This window comes from Atractosteus spatula, chromosome 8, assembly GCF_055471065.1.
Source record: "Atractosteus spatula isolate fAtrSpa1 chromosome 8, fAtrSpa1.hap1, whole genome shotgun sequence".
Classification (NCBI taxonomy): domain Eukaryota; kingdom Metazoa; phylum Chordata; class Actinopteri; order Semionotiformes; family Lepisosteidae; genus Atractosteus; species Atractosteus spatula.
In genome coordinates this window covers 30,617,415-30,641,462 of record NC_142713.1, presented here as the reverse complement: position 1 = coordinate 30,641,462, position 24,048 = coordinate 30,617,415, and the positions used below count along the sequence as shown (strand labels likewise).

General features: G+C 38.9%; 1 protein-coding gene across 1 annotated transcript in view; it reads right to left on the bottom strand.

Annotated features, from left to right (window-relative positions):
• The window catches only part of large1 (LARGE xylosyl- and glucuronyltransferase 1), a 94,878-nt gene that overhangs the window by 25,012 nt on the left and 45,818 nt on the right, over nucleotides 1-24,048 (bottom strand). Inside the window, exons 3-6 of the mRNA XM_088924145.1 lie at nucleotides 18,609-18,907; nucleotides 15,180-15,262; nucleotides 10,209-10,332; nucleotides 9,466-9,637 (exon numbers count right to left, since the gene is read on the bottom strand). Coding sequence (XP_088780271.1) covers nucleotides 9,466-9,637; nucleotides 10,209-10,332; nucleotides 15,180-15,262; nucleotides 18,609-18,907 — 678 coding nt within the window. The remainder of the gene's footprint in view (nucleotides 1-9,465; nucleotides 9,638-10,208; nucleotides 10,333-15,179; nucleotides 15,263-18,608; nucleotides 18,908-24,048) is intronic.

Sequence of the window (24,048 nt, the reverse complement as noted above, 5' to 3'; positions counted from 1 at the left end):
TTAAAACTAATCAATGCAGGTGTGCAAATTAGATAGTCTAAAATGAATTATTTAAACAAATTAAGCATCTGATTTTTTTTATTCACAAACTGCCAGTTAAATATGTATAAATATAAAACATTCAGTTAGGAAAAATCCTCTGTGGAGTAGGCAGCTCAGTTTATGAAGCTATGCAAATTACAATTAGTCATTAGGAAAAGTGTTCATTACAATTAATTCTGCACATTTGCTAAGCTTGTATTATTGTTAATCATCATCATCATCACCACCACCACCTTTGGCTAGGACTAGGATGTAACTTCCAACCCACTAGTCACATTCTCTTCTTAATGTACAGTAGGTAACACAGGGAGAACAAACTCAATACAGCCAGTACTCCAGGAACCGAACCCAGGGCCCCAGCACTGCGAGGCAGCAATGCTGATCTCTGCAGCACCCTGTTTTATGATTTTGTAGTTTAAAAGAGACTTTTTTATTAAAAACTTCACTAAACACTGTAATAATGGATTTATTAAATCATATACTAAAAGAAAAAAACAAACACAGAAAGGGCCTACATCAAAATGTAAGCAAAAAAGAATCACTTCTAGTTTTTTGTGATTCTTTTTCCATTTTCCACACAATATACAGTAGGTGTAAAGAATACCTGGTCTTTAGTTTCCATTGTAGTCTATTAAGCAGTTTTTTTATATTTGTTACCTTGTTCATTCAAGCATTGTCAGTCACATAAAACCATTAAGGTTAAAGGAGAAGAATTATGGTTCACGTTATGTTAATTTAATTAACAGTACTATCACACCATAGTCCTGCAATGCTTTCACTCTCCTTAGGTGCCTTCCTTTAAGCGCTCTACAAAGGCACTTCTGTTCTGTCCTCCATGAAAACCTTTGAGACTTTTAGTCTTCAAATGTGGTTCAAAGTAAGATTTTTCATCCAAATACCTCAGTCATTCTTCACATCTGAGTTCTGCACATCTAGTGAAAAGGACTCATCATCTGAAGAAAGAGATTGCTTAAACAAGTCTCTAGTCTACTGCTTTGCACAGCCAAGACCCCCTACCCCAGTGAGTGATTACGAAGGGGCTTGGAGTCATGCAGTACAGACAGCCAGAGCAGGAAGATTAATCATCTCTGCCTCTGGCTGTGCCACAATCTAACTCAAATAATTAACTGATAATCTAATATCTAGATGTCAAGGTTCTTCGTTGTTTCAATATTCCTTTATGAGTACAAAGGTATTTTAATTAAGATGGAATTTTTTTTTCCTCAAATAGTAAGCATTTTGCACACCTTAGGCTGGAAAAAGAGATATAAAGCTTGTCTTAAAAAGCTTATCATGCTGCCTTAACAACCATGATTTATACTGTATACTGTATGATGGGCTGTATTTTAAACTTTTATTTTTGTCTCTAATTGTTGTATTGCAGAAATGGTCACAAGAAACTGAATTCCAATATGCCGATGATGCTGCAGCATGTGCTTTGAGCAGATCTGCCTTCTGCCTGCTGCCCATGGAGAAGGATTTCACAATCCACAGCTGAGTAAAGGATGAATACCCGCTTGGAAGAAACAAGAGCTGTGACTATAGTTTTTATTAGAGTATAGTCCAAATAGTCAATACAGTGATTGAGACATACTGTATGAGAAAGGGAAACTTCTGAAAGGGAATTTGAAAATGCACACACAACAGCACCAATGATTTGGACTCACAAGACGTGAGCAGGGCAAGAGTATACAGTATAATTGGAAAAACAGAATCTACAGTCCTTCTTTCTTGGGAGGTATCTTTCACTGAAGATCAGTATTAGCAAAGAAATCCAGCATCGCCTGAAATCTCCAAGTGCACTTTTCTGCTGCTTGAGAAAGCGAAAGTTTGTGGATCATGACATAAAAGCTGAAACCAAACCGACAGACTACTGTGCAGTCGTCATTTCTACCTTAATGTACGAGTACTAAATATGGACAATATACAAGAGACATTTAAAAGGATGGAAATCACATCATCAGCACTGCTTGCAGAATACTTTACGTATCAAGTTGGAGACAGATGCACCAACTAGACTGTTCTCTCTCAGGTAGGCAGCATAAGTACAGAAACTAGAATCATCTACCATCACCTCTGCTGGGTTGCTCATTTAATTTTGCCCAGATGTCAGAATCCAGAGTTCCAAAGAGGTTCTGCTTCTCTCATCTTAGCCATGGGAATCAGATCAGGAGACAAGCGACTGATATCAGCTCCTGGGCGATTATGGCCCTTGATTGAAGCAGATGGAGGAAGAACTGGAAGAAGCCCAGTACTTTGAGATCAAAAGGTGTCAGAATGAGAGAGCAAAGTGAAATAATCAAAAAGTACTGGCCCCGAGACAACACCTGCTCAACCTGTCTGAGTGGGTGCATATCCTGTACTGGTCCTTCGGGCACATGGAAGACAACCACCCTTGACTGTGAGGGATAGCCAATCTATGTTCCTATGAATCCAGCTTTGAACAATTTCCCAGTAATGTTCTCTTGTTCTGCTCACTGTTCATAATGTGGATTAACTACTATATTCAGCCTTCTTTATCCTTTAAATTCACATCTGTCCTTAGTCATCTTTTAAACACTTTCTTCACAGCGTCTTTTTCTTCCTTGCAATCTGCAAACTTCACAGTATTTAAGATCCACTAAAAGTAAGCTTTCGGACAGTGTCAATATAACCTCTCTTTCCCAATGTCCCCATCTCATGAGTATCATATTGTAACTCCCCTGCAAGGTCTGTTAAACAAAGTGCTTGATGCAATACGGTCATGTGGCTGTACACATTTTTTTTTATTTTGTCAATAACTACTGAGAAATATCTAAACCTGAAAACAAAATTTGAAAAGGATGAAAAATACTTAACCATGTTAGTAAGCAGTCTACCTTTTTGTTTTGTAACAGCAGACTGATTTTAAAACATTACTTGTGACATTCAAGGCCTTAACTCTCTAGTGTGTCTCCTCTTTATATAACTGATCCTTTGCTTATTTATAGTTTTACATGCAACCGTTGGTCTGCTGATGTCTCCCTGATCCTGATTTCAATAGCCAAAGAATACAACTGTCTGGGTTTTTATTAAACCTTACCTAATTTCTCAGCTTGTTGCAACTAGCCTTCTCAAAGAATTATTTTTCTCATTGCTTTTATATATTTTCATGCACAGCACTATGCAATGACAGGCACTTATTTGACTAAAGATTATTGCCTATTTGAGTTCAGATTCCACAGATAAAAGCAAGTAGACGGTAAAAGAAAACTTTGTTTTATATATACAGTATAATATTCAATATGCACTGTTGTCGATGCGCATATTTTGTTTCCTAACTTACTGTAAAATTCCCTTACGTCACAGAACCCTTGATGCAACTTCACGTTCGGGTGCTTTTCAGGAGAAAAGCTCAAATGCAATACATGCCATCTTCTTGGACTAAACAGAATGAAATGCACTTCACCAAGGATTTGCATAGCGCTAAAACAGATGCTAATTGGCTAGGCAGTGCCGCTTTACCCTGACTTGATCGATTTGTTTAAATGCCTATACAGTAGTAACAGGCGGCCACGATGGACAAGTCTGAAGAGACGGAGCACAGAGGCAAGGATGCGGTGTAATAATGGGATATTTACAGCAATCCGTGCATCAGCTCACGGCAGGGGGCCCAGCCATGCTCCTAGCCTTAATCGCTTCCACCAGCAGCTGCCACCCACAGCTTAAGAGAAGCACACCTTCCCACGGCATCCAAAATGGGATTCTGAAATGAAATGCAACCTCACTGGCCTCAATTTTCATGACAAAAGAGGCTGCGGCTCATGAAGTGAGGATGTCAATTCCTAGAATTATTCCGAGATTTTTTTTTCTGAAGATAGAAACTTGCATGGGGCTCGGTTTTGGTATGCCAGTTTATCCGAATACACCAAAAAAGCACCAGTGGGGAGAGGTGTGCAAGATTCTGGATACGGACTGTAACTAGAAGGCTGGGGGGGTTCTCATCCAGGGTGGGAGGAAGCAAAATGCTTCATTCTGAATGACCTCCGTGAAATGCCAAGCTCTAAAAATGCATACACATATACTGTAAGTCGCGTCAGATAATAGTAATTTTATTTAATAATAAAAAGGCTGGTGGGAAGATTGTTTGGACTTAAGGTATACGAGCATCAGGAAAGGAATAGATGAGATTTAAATAGATAAATTTCATAAGATAAAAGCACAAGGAAACCAAATTTTGCATTAACAAAGTAGAATTAACATTAAAGTTTAACTATACTTTCCTGACTTTATAGTCTTATCCTACTGCTGTGTCTTTTTCATAATTTACAATGTTCATAAAGTACATTTCAGTTTTGCAGTGAATGCTAATGTAAGCGTCATGAATCAACATTTGTATTGCAAGACTTTATTTTTTGTAATATACTATGAAGAAAGGTTCTGCATGATGATACCTATCACTTGCAATCACATAATGCTGCATTACTATTTTTGTTATGTTTTCCCACAGCCTTTTTCAGCCTGTCATAATTGTGATGTGGCTATATTAAGATTGCTTTCCACAAGGAGCTACTTGTCACTTGACACTGGTCCTAAACATTTACTGTACATTGCAACCGTGTGAAAGCGAGTCGTAAAAAGTCAACGCCCCTAACTGAGGGACAGAAGCACCAGTGTCAGGTTAGCAAGAACAAAAAAGGGTGAAAAAAATAGAACCAAAAGCAAAAAGAAAAATGAGCCGCTGTGCATCGCGACATCCCGGCTGGGTTTACGCTATGCAACGAGGTCCAGCCTGGGAAAAAGAAGACCCGCTAGCACAGCGGTGACCAGACCGGACTTTAACAGGAGACAAAGCCTTCCAGTCTGGAAGAGCAGGGTGCGTTAGGCCAAAACAAAAGTAAAAACTCAGTGTGTGAAAACGGTCTGCCTGCCCCGGTGAAGATACGTGATAGGACAGGCAAAAAGAAAATGAAAAGAAAAAAAAAATAACGACAGCCTTACGTGGGTACAACCCCCTCCAGGACTGCCGGTGAAAATCTTCCTCCACTTCCGGGGGTGGCCCTGCTCATCCCTTTGGGGCGTGTCCAGTGTGCCTTTTGCCTTTATAGGGCTTCCACAGCTGTAGCTCATCTTCTAGCAGCCAGAGCAACTGTGACTACTATGGTACACTGAACACACCCCCAAGGAATGCAGCAACATTGTATTACAATAAGAGGGGTGTTGTCTACTTAATGCAAAAGTAAAAATAATTTAAATACCAACTAACACACCGCACATTGACAGTAATGAAAACTGACCAAGTGTATCACATGGTTTCTGTCTTTTTCTGGTGCAGTGAGATGTTCAGAGATGTTCTCACTTTTTCCCTAAAAGAATGATTAACCTCAGTGCAAACCCAAAGAAGGACCACAGTTTAAGGGTAATGCAGGTTTCCACACAACAAAGACTGTCCACAAGACCTTCTTGCTCTCTAAAGGTAAACTCACTAGAACTGTTTCCCTATAACAGATAATGCATCCCAGAAATACAAGCTGTGGTTGGCACGTACTAAAGACATCCTATCTCACATATTGAACACCCTGCCCCTACATACGCTGCTGGTCTCTTCAGTGCAAAGATATACCTTTTAGGTTTCGGTCTTCAAAGAGCAGGCCCGAATGTCCATCGGAAGGTGGAAAACACTTATAGCGTCTTGCTTCTTCTGCTCCAAAGGGTAAGAGTGAGAGTTATGGCCAGCCTTATTCTGAAACACTAAATTGGTTCGCTCACCTCTCAGCTGGCTATTTTGTAAACTTGTTTCTATTTCTTTCCCAGAGGTCTCTGCTGAAGTATAGCTCACACTCCCTAGTCACTACTCCATAGCTCGTTGTCACTAGTCCAGTACAAAAGACGTTTTAGGCCATCCCATGCTCCAGGTCTCTGTTAGAGCTAGACTTCTGATTGACCAGATTATAACATGACTCTCCTTCAGTAGTGGACCTACAGTGCTAAGCATTGGACCCAATGTACCATTTTGTGCTTAACTGTGGTTATTGGCTAACTGTGGTTAGCATTTGCTGAATGGCAATGTCATTATCCATTATTGGTATAACCAGTATAACCTCAGCTTACAACAATATTTAAAATTCACAAGGAATGACAATGCCCAAAATCAAAGCGTAATGAACTATCGTGGAGCGAATATTTGGCTTAACCTGCTTGGCTGAGGGCCGACCTCCTGGCCATAGGACGAGGAGGCCAGGACCCCCCCGCAGAGGTGGAGTCGGGGTGGAGGTAGGATGCAAAAGTCGCACGCGAGGGAGAGAGATATTGCATTTGGTATTTATAGTGTTTCGGTGGAGGACGGACGAAGGGAGTGATTGCTAATCGCTGACGGCTGGGAATGATTGAGCATGGTTGCTGACATCCCTCCCGAACTTTAGTTAAATAAACTCTGTTACAAAGCAGAAATTCCAGCACACAAAATAAACACCTGTAAAACTTAAAATCATAAGCTTTGAGTCTCTCACTGCTCTTTTGTACTTCACTTTGCATTTGGCTTATTTGCATTTGTTACCTTAAATACATTTTAAATTTAGTTATTTTACAGTAATCTTAAACTCTCGTTCAACTTTAAGGGCTGGGCTCAGCTAATACCCTATCTCCGATGATTTTTCGAACAAGTCTTAATCAAAGTGAGATGATTTAACTGATAGATTCTTGCATGTAACTGTTTGCACCTATGGTCTCACTATTTGTCTGCTCTGGCAGGACATTTGTACTTCCAAACAAGAGCCGTGTATTTATTATTAGCTGTATAGATGTGACTGCCAGGGGGTACTAATCTAGAGTGGTAGTTAAATGACTTAATATTACATACAGACATCACTGTGGAATTGGCCAAGATGCAATACTTAAATGCCCCAGATGCAATACTTAACTCACCATATGGAAACAAATTCTGCGTTCATTTAAAAAAATATATGATCTGGTATTATCCTCCATTTTACTGAGTTGGAGTAAATGATGAAGTTGATAAGATCAGTTTTTACATGAGCTCAGTATTTCAGGAAAAAATCAAGTGTCGGGATTCTGTGATATTCCTTAGTGTTTTGTTTTTGCTGCATTTGCTTAAATCCATTTAAATGAAAAACTAAACCTGATACTTAAATAAAAAAGCATTAGAGTGATATACTGTGCATCTGTCACATATATAAAATATGGTGTGTGGAGCATAATACAGGTAATAAAAAAACAGATTGAGGATTCACGCCTACATTTGTGGCCCACATAGTGCATTTCATCCTTTGTATAGGTAGGGTTGTCAATCAAGATGATATATTAAAACACTTTCACACAGGAGGATAAAAAACAGCAGTGGATTTACTCAAGTGGAGATTCAGCTTTTGAATTTTAATTTCTAGTATTATCATTTCATCGTTACTTGCCAGCAATGTTGCATCTTTTCAGCTGTATAACATGCAAATCAGGTATCAAGAAAGACAAGTCTCAGGATGCAGTCCAATAAGCTCCTCATGTCCATCTGAACTCAAAAGGACATTTTATACAGAAGTGCTTTACAATAAGTTACCAAGGCATTATTGAACTTAAGGTCTGATGGCCTGAATCTATCCTTGTATTAAAAATAAACATGAAAGCTTTTCTCTATGCTCAGATACACTTACAGTAACCCTAACTGACTTACTTAGTTACTTATTTCACCTAAAGTCCTACCATAAACGGTACAATATTGGCAAGAGTAATAATTCATACAGTACTGTATATATCCCTTGGACTATGATGATCTTCTATACCTTGATCTTGGAAAATAAAAAATAACGTATGCCTGCCATGGGTGGCACTGTTGCGGAGTGGCTAAAATTACTGCCTTGCAGCACTGGAGCCCTGGGTTCAATTCCTGGGGTGCTGTCTGTCTGCTGTTTCTATGTTCCCCCTGTGTTGTGTGGGTTTCCTCTGGATGCTCTGAGTTCCTCCCACGGTCCAAAGACATACTGTACTGGCAGGTTAATTGGCTTCTGAGAAAACTGGTCCTGGTGCCCTGCAATGGACTGGCATCCTATCCAAGGTGTATCCTGCCTTGTGCCCAATACTTCCAGGGCCCGTTTTGGCCAGCATGACCCTGATGGATAAGCAGTTATCGAAAGCGATGTGATACAGTAAGTCTGACAAATGAAATGTTTCAAACATCCGGTCGCAGAGAGACCACGATGACGTTGGAAGAGAAAAGAGGCAAGAATCTTCTAAATTCAACATGAGCAGGACTAATTTTGTTGGAGATTCGTTGGGTAAGCCCTGCTTCTTTAAAGCTCAAGATACCATCTACTCCAAAGTGCAAAGCCATTTGTGAGAACCCACTGGGGGCTCGCCCACTCTTCACAAGTGACTGATTAAGCAGCTGGCCCTGCTGTGCGCAGAGCTAATTTTGACAGTTAATGGCTGCAGGGGAGCCCACAGCTACAGTGGCCCCACTCATCGCGTGCCATTCATGAATCAGTTTCAACTCTGGGGAACCAAAAAACATGTTGGGGGAAGGAGGGTCTTATAGAGGGAAGGAGGTAAGAGAAGAGAATTGACAAAATATGACCTCTTCAGTTTTATTGCTAATTAAGATCCTACCAGGCCGTGGCATTTAATATTCCCCTAATGGCTTGGGAAGTTTTCTAAATCTTTCTTCATGCTGTGCTCGTCTTCCATCATGTCCTGCACTATCCAATCTAATTAAAGCCAATGGGATCTACTTACACTCTGTTCTCAGTGCCTTCCTGCCTTACTGTATAAACACAATGGATTAACAAGCTATTGAAGAGAGAGTTTTGCTTCAGAGGATCATTGCAGTAGACCTGCAAGAGCATACTGCAGCCCACCTCAAGGTCTCTGTAAATTATTTTCACAATGTAGACACAGTTTCTTTTCTTTTCACAGATGTCGACTACTATCTCCTGTAACCACTGATTTGCAATTATTTCAAATGCAGAGATGTGAAAGTGAAAAGTATTAAGACTGGCATGAGCAAAACAGGTTTATAGTAAGTTTATTTTATAACCTTTCGCTATTAAACAATTAGCAAGGAGAAAAAATAACATTTCCATTTTTTTTCCTCCTTAGGGCATACATTTGAATTCCTATGAGCTGATAAACTTGTTTTGTTGCAATTTAAACCAAAAGAAGACTGAGCAATTCTTACAAAGCTCACTCAGCAAAACGCTGGATATCTTGCTGGAAAGATGAAGCAAAACACACATTTCAGAGCTGTCCAAGTCCAGTAAAATGCAGTTTAAATTCAATTTAATTTAAATTAAGGGGCAAGGCACTTTTTTGATCTACTTACTTAAAAGTGACTGGTACCATTTCCTAAACCTAGCTAAAATAACCTAAAACCTTTGGAAACACAGACGAAACTGTCATGAGATTCAGAAGGGAGAACAGGAAAACTAAACAAAAAAAGAGAATGAAAATAAACATTACCTTTGAATTTGTGAAAGACAGCCCAGAGCTCTGCAATGTCAGTAGCAAAAGTGATGTCAGTGTCCAGAACAATAACTCGCTCTAGGGTTGGAGGCAGGGTCTTGGTAAGAACCAGCTTCATAAGACCATAGATTCCAGAATAATGCTTGTTAGGGATCCAGGACACTTCTGACTATAACAAGAAAAACGTTTGTAAGCACATCATTAACTGCAACTGTCCTTACAAATACCAGATTATGTAGTGTCCTTCACAGGTATTCATAACAGTTTGTAGTTGGAGTTGAAGTTTTTTTTCAATCACATTTTAAGTAACTTAAAAAATCATTTTTATCTTACTAAAGTCTTACATCTTGATCTAACATTCTTGATGAATATTTTTCACTTGTAGCTATGCTTGATCAACATCATATCAACACACGAGAAATATTTATTACCAAATGTACCTAAAATATTTGCTATATTAGCTAAGTATAGTTCATTCACCAAGGAAATGCAAATAAAAAGATTAATTTGTTTTTTCTCGTTTAACTTACTCTTCCTAAAAAAAAAGCAGTGGCTCTACCTGTCTTTCTCAAGTTAATATGCTAAAGAAATATGAATTTTTGCTCTAATGCTGTGTAAAATACAACCTTTTAAAAAGGACAGTACTTTCTTTTTCTGTGCTACATCTGTCCAGGAATGTAAAGTGAGGCCTACAGGAAATATAAAAAGACAGAGCATGCTGGGGGGCCAGGAGGGCTCACCTTGAGTTCGTCTGCATCGTAGAAGTCAACACGCACTGCTGGGACCATCCATGTGTGGAACAGCGAAGCCAGGATCTGCCGAGCAATGGAGTCTGTGATGAAGTGGAAATGAAGGGGATTTCGCCTGAAAGACACAAGGCCATTAACTTCCAACAACTGCAACAACTTCCAACAACTGCAAAGAAACCGCACATTTTGAACTGAACAGCTACCCCAAAGTTGCAGAGGAAGGCAGACATGAAACGTCTTGAGATTTGCATCACTTTTATGTGCCCTAGCATACTCTGTGACAATTAATTTCAAGCCAAGGAAAAATATTCTGAAAGTGTCACTGTTGTCTCAAAGAAATCGCTCTGCAGGGAATAGCCTAACAAACTGAGTGACAGAGTAAAATATTTTGATTTTGATTGAAGTAAGCTGAATTATGCACTGAAGAGGGGGAAATATCTACAGTATATAACACTTGCATGGTACACACGTTTTCTTTTTCAAAGGCAGCATTTTTTTCATGCACAGCATTGGAAAAGTGAAAAACTGTGGGAGAGGTATCTTCCTGATTTATTACCAAGAATTAATACCTGCAATTTCCCAGTAACTCACGTGTACAACCGAGGCTCTCTGTGTAAATAGTTAAATAATAAATATTTTCTCAAATAAAATATAAAAAATATTAAAAACGTTTTTTTTTAAACAGGTCAGTCTTAGATTCTAGAACTCTGTCTCAGTATAGCTTTTAGAGTAATACAGCAAATACTACAGAAATACTATGAGCTACTTTAAAAATACAGATGTGTAGGAAGAAAGCAGGTGTGCCACATCCTGTCTAGAAGTACACAAAAGCAGTTCCAGGCATGGACTACTACAAATTCACTGAGAGGCATACACCTACTTTTACTACACCCATGTGCTAGATGTGACATTTGTCCTGTGTTGGGAGTCAGATGAATCCGTTTCCCTGTACTAATAAGAAATGGACAAATCTATAGGAGCATCCTACTACTCCCCATTGTTTAAACTTGTGGCAGCATGAGATCAGAATTCTGTAACAGGCAAAACTGAATACTGACCTGACAAGAGAAAGAATTACAGTATGATTTTGAAGTGTAAACTACAAGAAACACTGTAAAGCCACAGAAGAAATTTCTGAGTATGTTCTCTTACATCTCTCAAATGTTGAAGATGCACTCTACATTGCCTAGCGTCAAAACACCCAGGACGTGAGTAAAAAAAAATTCCCGGAGCTTCCCACAACACCTTCTCATTGATGTCTGTCCATGTCATGTCATGTCAGTCAAAATGGGAGCACAAAATGTAAGAAAATGAATAAAAAACAGGCTTAACTTTAAGCAGCAGCAAAAAGATAACTGAAGACTAACATTTATTTTTAAACCAATAGGCTTTATTATTTTAACACTCTGTAAGGATGTTTTTTTAATGCTTATTACTTTTAATGATGTCACCATTTGCCACAGAGACAGCATGTCTGTATTTAAAATCAGCACATCTTTACGTTACAAAGTGCACACACTCAGGCTGTTCTCCAAGGAAAACTACCACCTGCTGTTTTGTGGAAGACTAAAAACGTTGTTCTGAAATAGAATGTACAAAAATCCCAGTGGAATGATTCCAGAATACAAGAGTAAAGGCACCTATTCATCACCATAAACAAAAAATATTTATGTCCATAAAGCTATCCCATCTGATTGGACAGAATTTCATATCCCATGAAGACAATGACCCCCAAAAACACCTCTAAAAAGGCAGATCCATGTTCTCAGTGAGAGGGAATATTTTTTTTTTATGCTACACTCAAAAATATTTGTTTGGCAGTTATTGCCAAGAATGAAAATGCCAAGAGCACTGCACCACTTGAGCAGCATTTATTTGGCAGGAAACACTCAGAAGGTCAATAGAGGGCAAATATTCCATACTGATGCATTTTTTTAGGAATGATGATAAATTAAAACCTTCTGTTTTGAACAATAAGAAAAACTTTTTTCCATCACAATAAATCAATATATTTTGTTAGATACCTGATGTATCTGATAACCAAAATAAACCTCCAAGTTTTTACGAGTAAAAAGGAGATGTCTGAGTGCTGTCGACAATCACCTCATAAATATTCACTTTTTGCTTATGAAGCAGAAACAGTTTGTATGCATTTTTTAATACCAAGAAATTCATATTACAGGGATACGAAAACAATATTATATGGTCTAAATTTTACATCAACAGCTGATTGTATACAAAAAGTACATAGTTATTGATATGTTTAAAAGCAAGCATATACAGTAGGTATGTCTATTACTCTTGTAGTATTGTCCCTTCAGATAATAAAATACTGAGCTCAAGACATACTGTACAATTTCATAAAAGCAAAATGTTTTCAATGTTTGGCTTTTGAATTGCATTAAAATTGCCAAATTGAGATAATTAAGGATCTGGAAAAACTGCCATTCATACTGACTGTAAAGACAATTTTGTGCAACTGAAGAACAGCTTAGGATGGGCTCCACTTGAGTCATGATGATCACCTGGTTGGTATCAAAATAAATGCCTGTGAGAATGAGGTGCTCTGCATCGATCAACAAGATCGGAGAAGCCAGGAAAGTGGCACAGTGAGGGATAGACCACATCCTAAAAGGCAGGGGATCACTAACCTGCCCTCACACCAGTCCACCACATTCATCTCAGCTACGTATCTGTGTGATCCCTTTCAGTGCCGCAGCTACAGCACAAGGACTTACTGTACGTGAAGCAATTTCGCACACATCAGCAAAATGACTGCAGTTCACTGTGTGAATCATACATGTCTTGTAGCAGAAAATATATGATTCACAGAGTCACCCAAGAGACGGCTTCATCAAGGGTATTCAGACACAATTGCATTAATACACTGCAACAACATTGATATATGGTACAATAACTAGAAAGACATGCTGTACTGTATGCAGTAAAATTATAGGAAGAAGTAGTTCAAGTAGGGAGCATGCGTAGGCTGCAAAGGAACAGGTAATGGGTTTATTTCATGCTGAAAAGAGAAGAAAGGAAACAACGTTTCGGCTGTGGAGCCTTCTTCAGGTGTGGGCTGAAGAAGGCCCCACGCCCTCACAGCTGAAACACCTGCTCCTCACACCTGAAGAAGGCTCCACGGCCGAAACATTGTGTTTCCTTTCTTTTCTTTTCAGCATGGAATAAACCCATTGCTTGTTCCAAAATTATAGGAAGCCATGCAAAGTCTTTGACAGACTGACAGTTTCCTACAGGAGTCCCCATTTTTCCTTAGACTTTTTTTATCTGAGACATGTTGGCAGTTCTATTGATACTCTACAAGGTATTTCCAAGGTCTTTGTATTGCTGCCTTGCAGCACTGGGGCCCTGGGGTCAACTCTTGAGAGCACTATCTGTGTGGAGCTTGTATGTTCTCTCCAGGTTTGTGTGGGTGTCCTCTGGGTGCTCTGGTTTCTTCCCACCATCCAAATACATATTGGTAGGTTAACTGGCTACTGGGAATACAGGCCATGGTGGGAGTGTGTGCGTGTTTGTGTCTGTGTGTGCCCTGTGATGGATTGGCGTCCTGTCCAGGGTGTATCCTGCCTTCCTGTCCTGTTGCTTGTTATGACTGGCTCCGCAGCCCTGTGTTTTTTTTTCTATTTAATGTTTGCTATAAATACAGATACATTTAAGTGAAAGACCATAGCTGTCATATCTAAAAGCTGTTAGTGAGCTGGAGTTAGTGTTAAGGGTTAAGGACTTACGGAAAAATTAAATACAGGTCAAGAGGCAAAGGAAGAGTTATTTATGCATGATAGCAAACAATTAAGCTTAACTAGTATTTAATCACAGAGCAAAAGCACTAAAAGAAAGTCACTGGGGACAACCAGATGGAGAAGTTCCATTAGCAAAAGTATGGAGTATACGATACTTTACAGTTACCTCACACTTGTCTGAAAAAGAGGAACACATTAAAAATAGTTTTCTAACATTTTTCTTTGTTTCATTCATCATCAGCAGGAAAAATCCTCTATAAAAAGCAACAACTAAGAAAACACAAACAGAAGTATATTGTCATTAAAACAATATCTTTGACGATCAGAGGAGTGAAAAACACAGTAGCATTTCTTAAAGTAAATACATTAAATTATAATTTGGTTCCATTTTTATTTCCTTAAAATATTTCCTGCTTTTCACAACCAATCATGTTTTATGTGCAAGGGGAAAATAGTGTGCCTTTCAAATGAAGTATACCAATTTAACAGGTGATATCAAACATTGCAGTAGAGCAGAAAGAATGAGTCACGATCTGTTATTAGACAGTGGATCAGTTTCTCAATGCCATGCATTCATCCCACCTTTGAATCTATTTTTTACTGTAATTGCACTGTGCCTTTAGGCACAGTGAGCCACAAAGGGCAAAAATGATTAGGATTAATATAAGAAAAACAGGAATAAACATAAAGGGATGAGTTCATAAGAAAAGGGTCAATCAGATGACACATACTCAGCTTGAACTCCTATTGGGTGCTTACAACAAATGTTGTACTTTTGCATTTTACAAAGGGTTAATGAAGAAAAAGATTAAGATATTAGGAGTCTTCCACCTAAATAATACCACCTCAATAAAATACAGTGGAAGTGGCATCCTTGATTTAATGTACAGCCTTCTATCTCATATTGTAAGCAGGTGAAATAGCAGTTAGATGAAACAGTGGAGCAGGAGACAGGAAGCAGTTTTGCCTGGGTTGCAAACGGACATGTTGCTTGGCAACTAGAGTAGAGGTACTGTATGAATAGGGGACAGGAGTAAACACCGTATGTACTGATTGCCAAAGCAGCTGAGGTAGCAGTGAAGCTTAGCGGTACATGATGGGAGAAAGCCTTATTCTGTGGCAAGAACATGAAATTCACCATTGACAAAACACTGCTGTGTTGTGTGTTTTTGTAAGAAAACTAGAAAAGGGGTAACGTTACCGGTGGAAAAGCACAGATTTCACAAGTGTAACCACATCCCGGCTGGCATTGTACCCAGCGCAAACGATGGCCACATGGATAGTCTACAGAAGGAAAAGACACAAGAGACAGATAAAGACACATCAGTATATTTTTTCACTTTATCATGAGAATTCCCCTCCCACACACACACACACAAAAAACAGTCATCTACACGCTGCCCATTGACTACTCTGGTACTGTAGGTTTGGATCTTGGATCATAATTAACACGCAATGTTGAGAATGATGTTTCTGAATGTAAAAATGTTTTGTCTTGATATTGCAGAGACAAGACTTTTCCAAGCTGTGCTATTGCACTTTACTTTGAACCATGGTCGCAACAGAAAAATTACAGTAATAATACTGCACAAGCTGAATTGTCCAAAATGATCCTGGATGCCCTCACAACAGAAAAGAGAAAAGATGCAAAGGCTGCTGTTGCCGAGTGTGAAAGGGTTTATTTACAGCCGTCACGAGGCAGAACTATGGAACACAAGACAACGGAATTCTATCTCCACAGGCTCTGTCATGCTTCATAAGATGTTTGCGGAATTAGGCCAGACCAAAAACAGATGGCTTCCCGTCCTGGTCAAAATCACCCAAATCAACAACAAGGTTTACAACCTGCAATGCCAAGCATTTACTACTAAGCCAACTACAGTACACGCTTGCTAGAATACCTAGAGAAATGCATGTTGAACGGCAATAATGGTGCCCTTTCTAGAATGTGAATTCTGTCATGAATTATATTAAATAAAAAAAACTACCTGAAATCAGAAATTGGCATAGAAAGCCAATCAGCTTCTTCCCAATTTCTGTTGTAATTTTTTACTTCACTAGCCGTTTTTTCTCTCGCTCCCCATTAAATATCCCTCCTATTGTAATTTAGTTATTGCTTGTCTTATTAAAGACTACTGAATTTCTGAAGACAAACAAATGAGAAGGGAGCTATAGTGTAGCTATAGTATAGAGAAGGAAGAGTCTATAGTGGAATCTAAAGGTGAATAAGCTCAAAATTGAAAGACTTTTGTCAAGCGAATATGAATCTGTTCTGGCTTGCCTGAGGCTAGCCACTGACTTGAGGCTGGCGTTTCAGACCAAAACCAGCCTTTTGATAAGACAGCAAAGTAGGATTCTTTGGAGAAGGTGACTTCTTCCAAGGATGTTATTAAATAAAAACTACTATAAAATACAGCATAAAAACTCCATTCAATTTAAACATTCCAGTTTGCCTGAGGGGATGTGACTCTTCTGTAAAGTCCTTATAAACTGGGGCCACAAATTGACATTAGTTGGCTACCTGCTGAGAGACAGGATGTTAAATTGCTACATTCTCAAGCATCCTGATTTCCCTATTCCTGTCATGTTTCTGAGTCATGACATTTAAAGGAAAAGAGAGTTTGTTCACAAGCAATCTGAGAGGTCTTTTGTCAGCATCTTTTGTCAGCATGCCAATATGCTTTCAAGGTCTAAAGATAGAACTATGCTATTTATACTACAAGCTTCTGTTCATAGCTTACCAAAACATCTGTAGGGTGAAAAAAAAATCAATCAAACCAATATTGATTTTAATGTAACTTTCAAAGTTGATCCTTAGCCAAATTTGAGAAATACCTGTATATTGAATTCACTCAGTGATAAAGTACATTTAAAATGAAATGCAAAGGAAAAAAAGACAAAAAATAGAAATGCAAAATGGGGCAGCATGACAGCATATCAACCAATATTACTTCCTAACAACTCCAGGATTCTCTGTTTAGCGCTAGTTTGAGGTGCCTGTCTGTGGGGAGTTTGCATGGTCTTCCATGTTTTTCAACATGCAAACACATGCTCAACTCTAAATTGTCCAGATCAATTGCCAGGGATGCGGTGGGGGTGGGGGGGTGTTCAAAAAGAATTAATGTAACGGGGTATGTGAGGCCACAATAAGCTTGCACATGCAAAAAGTCACGATGCAGTCTTTGAATATGTTGCTGGCAGGAATATAATAATGTAAAGTGATGAAAGCATCATGCGCCATTCCATCCACCATCAACAGACGCCAGCAGTGATAATAGTTGACACAATCAAACAACGCACAGTCAACCAAATCAAATGACCTGGCAGGGTCTATCTGACAGATTACTTTGCGAGCTGAAACAACCACCTTTTTGCTAACAGAAAAGGGCATCACTTACAGTAAGAATCATAAACCCAGCAATACTTATTATACCCCTCAGAACTGCAGCTATCAAATGTGTGCATCCCTCCAATGGTAAAGACACCCAGTGTCCACTACACCTGTAATTCATCACCCTCTCATTGACGACAAACCCCCGATAAAGTGATTTCTGATTAATCCATGTTCTGCGTTTTGTTTGGAAATGTCAAAACATGTAAAATGAGGTTTCACTGACAGCTGTTATTATTTTCAGTGCAGTTATCGTGGATAGCCACTGATTTTGACAGACTTTGGTTTGCTATTGATGAAAGTAGTTTCACCACTTTGCACTACACTGACAACACTTCACTACCTGTGAGCCACCCACTGTTACAGCAGCATCAGTGTCAGCAGAATCACTTATCTTTCAACACCATGATGTTCACCCTCACAGGGCCTTTTAAAGCTTCTTCTATCTGGCCTTACAAATCCCGTAAGGTACAGTATGTGACTTTCAAACACTTTTCTTTAGGAACATTTCTGCAAATTATGAAAATTGTGTCACAGCCAAAACATATAGAACAATCCTAACATGATCCTGTTTATGTCGGTCTAGATCATGGCATTCCTAAAGTGCATTTGTTTTAATCACAAGAGATTTAAAACACCTTGTAAAAATATGGTGTTCATGCCAAATATATATTTTTAGTAGTGTCTCAGGAAAGTAAGATACTATTCTCATCAGTCTGAGAACTTGTTAATGTCACCTTAACATATTTTGGCAGTATTTAAAAGATTTTATCTAACTGTTTATTGGCAGAGCACTTCACGAGTGAGGGTAAATATTGTTTTTACATACAGTATATACAAGCAGCTTGTATTATACCGCTTGATCAAATAAAACGGACTCCAAACCTGACAGCTTATGAATTATACTAGAAAAAATTAAATGTACTGTATTGTACAACATTAAGTAAAATAACAGTGAAAATGTGCTAAAAGTTTGACAAACTCAGAACACTTAACAATACGTTTTGTTGTTACTTTAGAACTATCTAAGGTAGTTCAATAATACAAATTATTATAAAAATGCAATATGGTTTTCAACATCAAATCATCACGCTGATCTAAAAGAGGGGGGGGAAGCTGTGTCAAAAGGCTGTTAAAAAACAGATTCTTTCAGAAAAAAATTAATTCACCACCACTACATGAAGAGTAACAAATTCCTGAACGCAAGACACTCTTAATACTACTTAATGTTTGTCTTACCTCACACTTGTCCACCGGGGGGTGCTGTGCGCAGTCTGAGCTGTTGCCCGCAGCCCCAGAACGCTGGCTCTCACTGTCCCCTGTGCCCTCCTCTGTGGAGTAAGCCCTTGACTGGTTGCCATGGTGCCCATGGTGAGATTTAGGCACCGGGCCTCTCTGTGGCTGGCTGAGCTCCCTGCGTAGTGCGCGGTTCTCTTCCTCCACTTCTCGAACCCGCATCTCCAGGGCAAGTCGTTCCCGGGGGCCAGCTGACAGCGTGGCAGACTGGGCCTCGATGGGCGACAGTGGAATAGGCTTCACTGTTTAAGAACAGAAAGAGAGTGAGAACCACTGTCGGCTACTCGTGAAATGGCAGAAGACATTAACTTGCCCCGAAAATGGCAATGAACTGCTTAAGAAAACACCTTAGGTTAAGTGCAATTAGGTGATTTTGAAATATTCCTTATTCCTTCCTGTGGAAATGCATAGATGCATAGGCAGACAAACACTCAGCCTGTGCTGTGCTCTGCGGTGTATTTTTTCACATATTTTATTATTTCTTGTGGATTGACTCTTAACAATGCCCAGCAAGTGTAAATCTGATGTGAAAAGTGATATTGGTGAAGAAGCAGTGTAAAACGATTATACTAGAGACAAAAATGGCTGTATTAAGCAGATGTTAAAAGGGCGATTCATTATCAAAGACTGCGTGTGAACTCGGACTGGCATTATCCACAGTGAATACCAATCCGAAAGACAATGAATAGTAGAAAATTCTAAAGGATCTGCCCCCAAGAAATCAACCTTTATAACCATGCATAGAGGAAATGTTATTGAGAAAACTTTTAGTTTTGTAGACAGAGATCAACACAACACACATGCCTCTAAGCTTTGCTCTCATCAATTAAGGTATGCGTCATCAAATATTACATTCATTCTATGATCATTTGATCATTCGTCTCATCACTTTTTTTCTAAAATATAACATATGATAATACAGTATATACACATATTGTAATTTTACATACAAACGCATTAGATCATGTCTGCAATGCCTAGCTTTGTTGTCAGTATCCGGGTCATTACAAACTGTAGCGTTTCAAGCAGAATCTGTTTTATCACATAAAGTTGGCTAAGCATGGCACAAGTATACACGTATGTCAAAGGAAAAGTGTTTTGTGAGTGATGTAAGGAAGTGACTAATGGCCACACATTTCTTGGAGAATCCGTCTGTGAAACGACGAGTCCAGGGGAAAAACCATAACCTGTGGAGGCCACAGCTGTAATTATAGGAACACAGTGGAGTCCCTGGAGGGGAGCCATCAGTGAAGATGGCAGTGGAGAGCACAGAATACCCACAGCAGGAGTCACTGCTATTATTATTATACTTATCGATCGGGCTTATGAGATCAATGGTTTTCTCCAAGACATCGTCACTCATTTTTACACTCGGGCACCACAGCAGCACAGCTCTGCTTCCCTGAGAGCGGAAAAAAAGCTCTACAGCCCTTCAGCAGGTCCGGTACTTGACAGAAGTGGAGGGATGCACATGACCCTTGAAGGAGCTGAAGGTGCAGGTGTTGTAGCACACACAGAGCGGCTTCTCACACTGTAGATCTCCAGCTCTGCTTTTTAGCCCAAACATGAGAGTGTGTTATCAAAGAGGTAACTCACAGTCACCAAAGAATGACAGAAGTGGGTCAGCTTTCTGAATGTGGCTTAGCTGGCTACCTGAATATAATTTATTAGCAATATTTTCCTTAGAATGCACAATATTTTTTCTTATATTATTCAGAATATTATCATCCCAGGGTGTTTTTAATACTCCCAATCTCTGCCCAGTGTGCAAAATTCACGGCAACAGACAAACCATATTAAAGAACGTACAGGTAATTTCTTGGCGTTCTTCTGAAACAAAACAATCTACAATATTTCCTGAAGGGAATCTTTTCAAAACTATATGAGAACATCAACTGTAGCAATTTCTGTATTTTGGAATGTGAGTGGTCTGAGGAATAGACCTGCTGTTTGAATCAGTGCAGTAGTGGGCTCTCCTACACTTCACTGAGCATACGCAGCCTGAGAGCAGAGTGCACAAGAGAAGAAAGATGATGGGCTTCCTTCTCCTTCATTATCTTCGGATTTTCCCTGCCATCTGTCAACACAATCAGGCGAATTCTGTCTCGCGAAAGGAGACAGAAGCAAAAGATATAAAAAAACAAAGCCTTCGTCGCAAAACCACAATCTAATCCACACTACCATTACTAATAATCGTAATTTCAGCTGCTATTTTTCTACACCTGTGCCACCTCTCTGAAACCAAATGTGATTAAAATACACAGGCGTGAACAGATTTGAGTGCAAACATTATCTAAGTCCTAAAACCGCAGGAGAAATTCAGACTGGGCTTCTTCAATTGCAGTCACTGAGCTGGCAATCAATTCCTGTCAGCAAAATGCCGTCTAGCTATGCTGCCCGTAGGAAATGTGCAGCAGAATGAGACGTTCTGGAAACCCTTTACGTCTCAATATTTAGAGATGAAGATTTTACTATACCGTTACCCCTGCAAAACAATAACAAAAACAGTTCTCCAATTATTTCGTTTTTCCATTTACTGTACTTTCTCCTTCTGTGTAATGATTCTCCTGAGTCATCGCTGCATTCATACATGGATTTTTGAGACATGCTTGGCAGGTCCATCAACCTTCACCTTTTTTTCTTTCCCAGTACAGTATTAGGTCATAATAATGAAAAATATATACCTAAGGGTAAATGGGGGTAAACAGAGCTCAAAGCAGCTTTTCAGCAGAAAAGAGGAGTGCCTCACCTGGTATTGGCTTTGGCATCTCACTGTATGCAAGCTGCACAGCCCGGATTCAAACAGACACTCTTCAGCTTAGAGGTTTCAACGAGAAATCCAGAGAGAAGCTTGTCATGAGCCATTGGAATCCCCATACTGTTGCCAAACACTCTTGTTAAAACACTGGCTCTCCGGCGGCAGCCTTAAAGACTTCATATCGCAGTAGGTCTGGCAAGTATTTGAGGAAGTGAGGCACAGCTGTGGACTTGCAGTTGTAACTTATAATTTCCACAATTTCACACGTCTCCTACAAACGTGTTAAATCGTTTAAGGAATTGTTACAATCCATACAGTTTACTTTGCAAAAGTTACATCAATTTTTTAATTACTAGTGGACTAACAGTTTTGTTGGACGTTTAAATAATTTGTACGACCAACACTTTTCAGCACAAGCCATGACATAATAGAGCTGAAAGTCTATTTGTTTTGGAGTGAAAATTAATTTAAAGTTGTGAATGATCCCAAATAGAATTTCTTTCATCATTCTGAAAGCTTGTTTTTAGAAAAAAAATACAGCAGAAAACTGTTCTAGTGACTTTAGACACTGGGAGATGAATTTACTTACTAATTAAGTCATAAAAGTACCAAAAGCCAATGTGCTGTCCAAACAAGGTCTAAGAGTGCATGAAATTAAAGCCTAATTTATGATGGCAGAAGGTCAATATGTAATGAAAAAAAGAAACCACCGATTTTTTATAGTTTGCAAATGAAGCAACACTGTAAATAGCAGCACTGAAGTCAGAAAACACACATATTACCTACATATGGACACCATACAATTTGATCACAGGGAGCATAAGAGAAAAACTAAATTTAGTGATAGAGAGTTAAAGCCTTCAGTGAATAAAGTTCTAAAAATCAAAACATTCCGTTTGGCAGAAATACTTTGTCTAAAGCAAAAAAAGAATGACTAAACCAACAAAATACAGTAAGTCTCAACAAAGAATCAACAAAGAAATTAGAAGGTATACTGGAGCACAATGTTAAGAGGCATACAAAGTAGAAAAAGACCTAAAATGTACAGGCCAAAAGCATAGACAGTTCACCACTAAGAGAAAGAGCAGCTTCTGCAACACTTCCTCCAAACAGGGCTGATATTATGACAGACAAACCAAGGGAATAAGAAGATTATTATTCAGACTTAATCATTTCTTCATTAACAGAATGCCTGGCACGTACTAGTATTTCACGATTTAACCACCACTCTAAAATGTAACAGCTTTTTATAAATGAAGATACTCAGTTTCCAAATTTGGGTGTAAATTACTGAGTGTCTGGTTAGTGAACTGGTTAGGGTTCTAGACTGGAGTGTTCTGGGCTCTGATCCCATGTGGGAGAGTACTCTTGTACTCTACAGTAAAGGACTTCAATCAGATTTCTCTGGTAAACTGCTCAGCTGTGGAAATAGGCACAAATGAAACTGGCATTAGACAAAACTGTCAGTAAATAATACATAATAAGCTAGCAATAACCATAATGTGCCACATCTAGACATGTAAAAGCAGCCCCCTTTGTAGTTAGTACTTACTGTATGAAGTCAAAAACTCAAATAATAACAGTAAAGCAGGTAATCAAATATCAAAAGGATATGTTGGTTAACAAAATTGTAACCATACAAACTGTTCTGATGTTTAATATGATGTATATTATAAAACTAAAACATTTAGAAGAATAATCAAGTTAGAGTCAAAAATCTCCTGAACAGTACTGCAGTACAGTAGGTACCAGTATGTACATCAAGTGAAGCAGATCTGATGACTAGGCCATTACTACTGAGAGCATTAAAGCATTAAAAATGTCAAAATTAAGGATTTTGCAATTATGACAATTAACTAATTCAGTAATTAAAAAGAAATGAATGTTGAAGTGGAAAAACAATTCTGAGAACATAATCAGAAGTCTCAAAGGGGGTGTCAGAGACATTGCTGAAATTGGTGTCCTTCCGTGACAGTATTTGTCCTGGGGGGTCAGTCTTGACCATCAACCCACATGTGACGAGCGCATTGGAAAGGAGCTAAAAACAGTGAAATGCATTAATTTGTTTTAGGAAGAAAAAGCAGTTTCTCCCTCAGAAACGAAAGCAACAGAGCTCTCTTTGCACAGCTGAACTTCCTGTGAAGTCTTGTAGCACCAAGACCATACAGTTAAATTCAAAGGCATTATTGCCTTTTTCTATGACATTTCACAGGATTTAGGCAGTGCTTGGCTTACTACTGTACAGGTATGTACTTAACAGCTTCTTGGATCTTCTTCTTGAATTATGGATCTTGAAAAATGTGCATGAGAAGCTATTTTCATTACAGATAAAAGAAGGAATGAAACACATTAAATACCGTGAAGGAAAAAGACAAGGTGCTGGAGTATGACTAAGGCATCATAAAATTTGTGAGTCATAACCCCCACCTCCCCATTCCTCCACCACTGGGGGCAGTTTGTTTTCTACGAGAAATTTGACTCACACCTGTATATGGCTAAACTTTATTTCCAACCTGAAAGATTCAGTGTGTTGACGTACTGTACAGTATTTCTTGTAATAGCTTATTAATATGTAGGATCTGTGGTTGGACTCCCAGAATCCAAAATGCTGTCAGACTCACAACT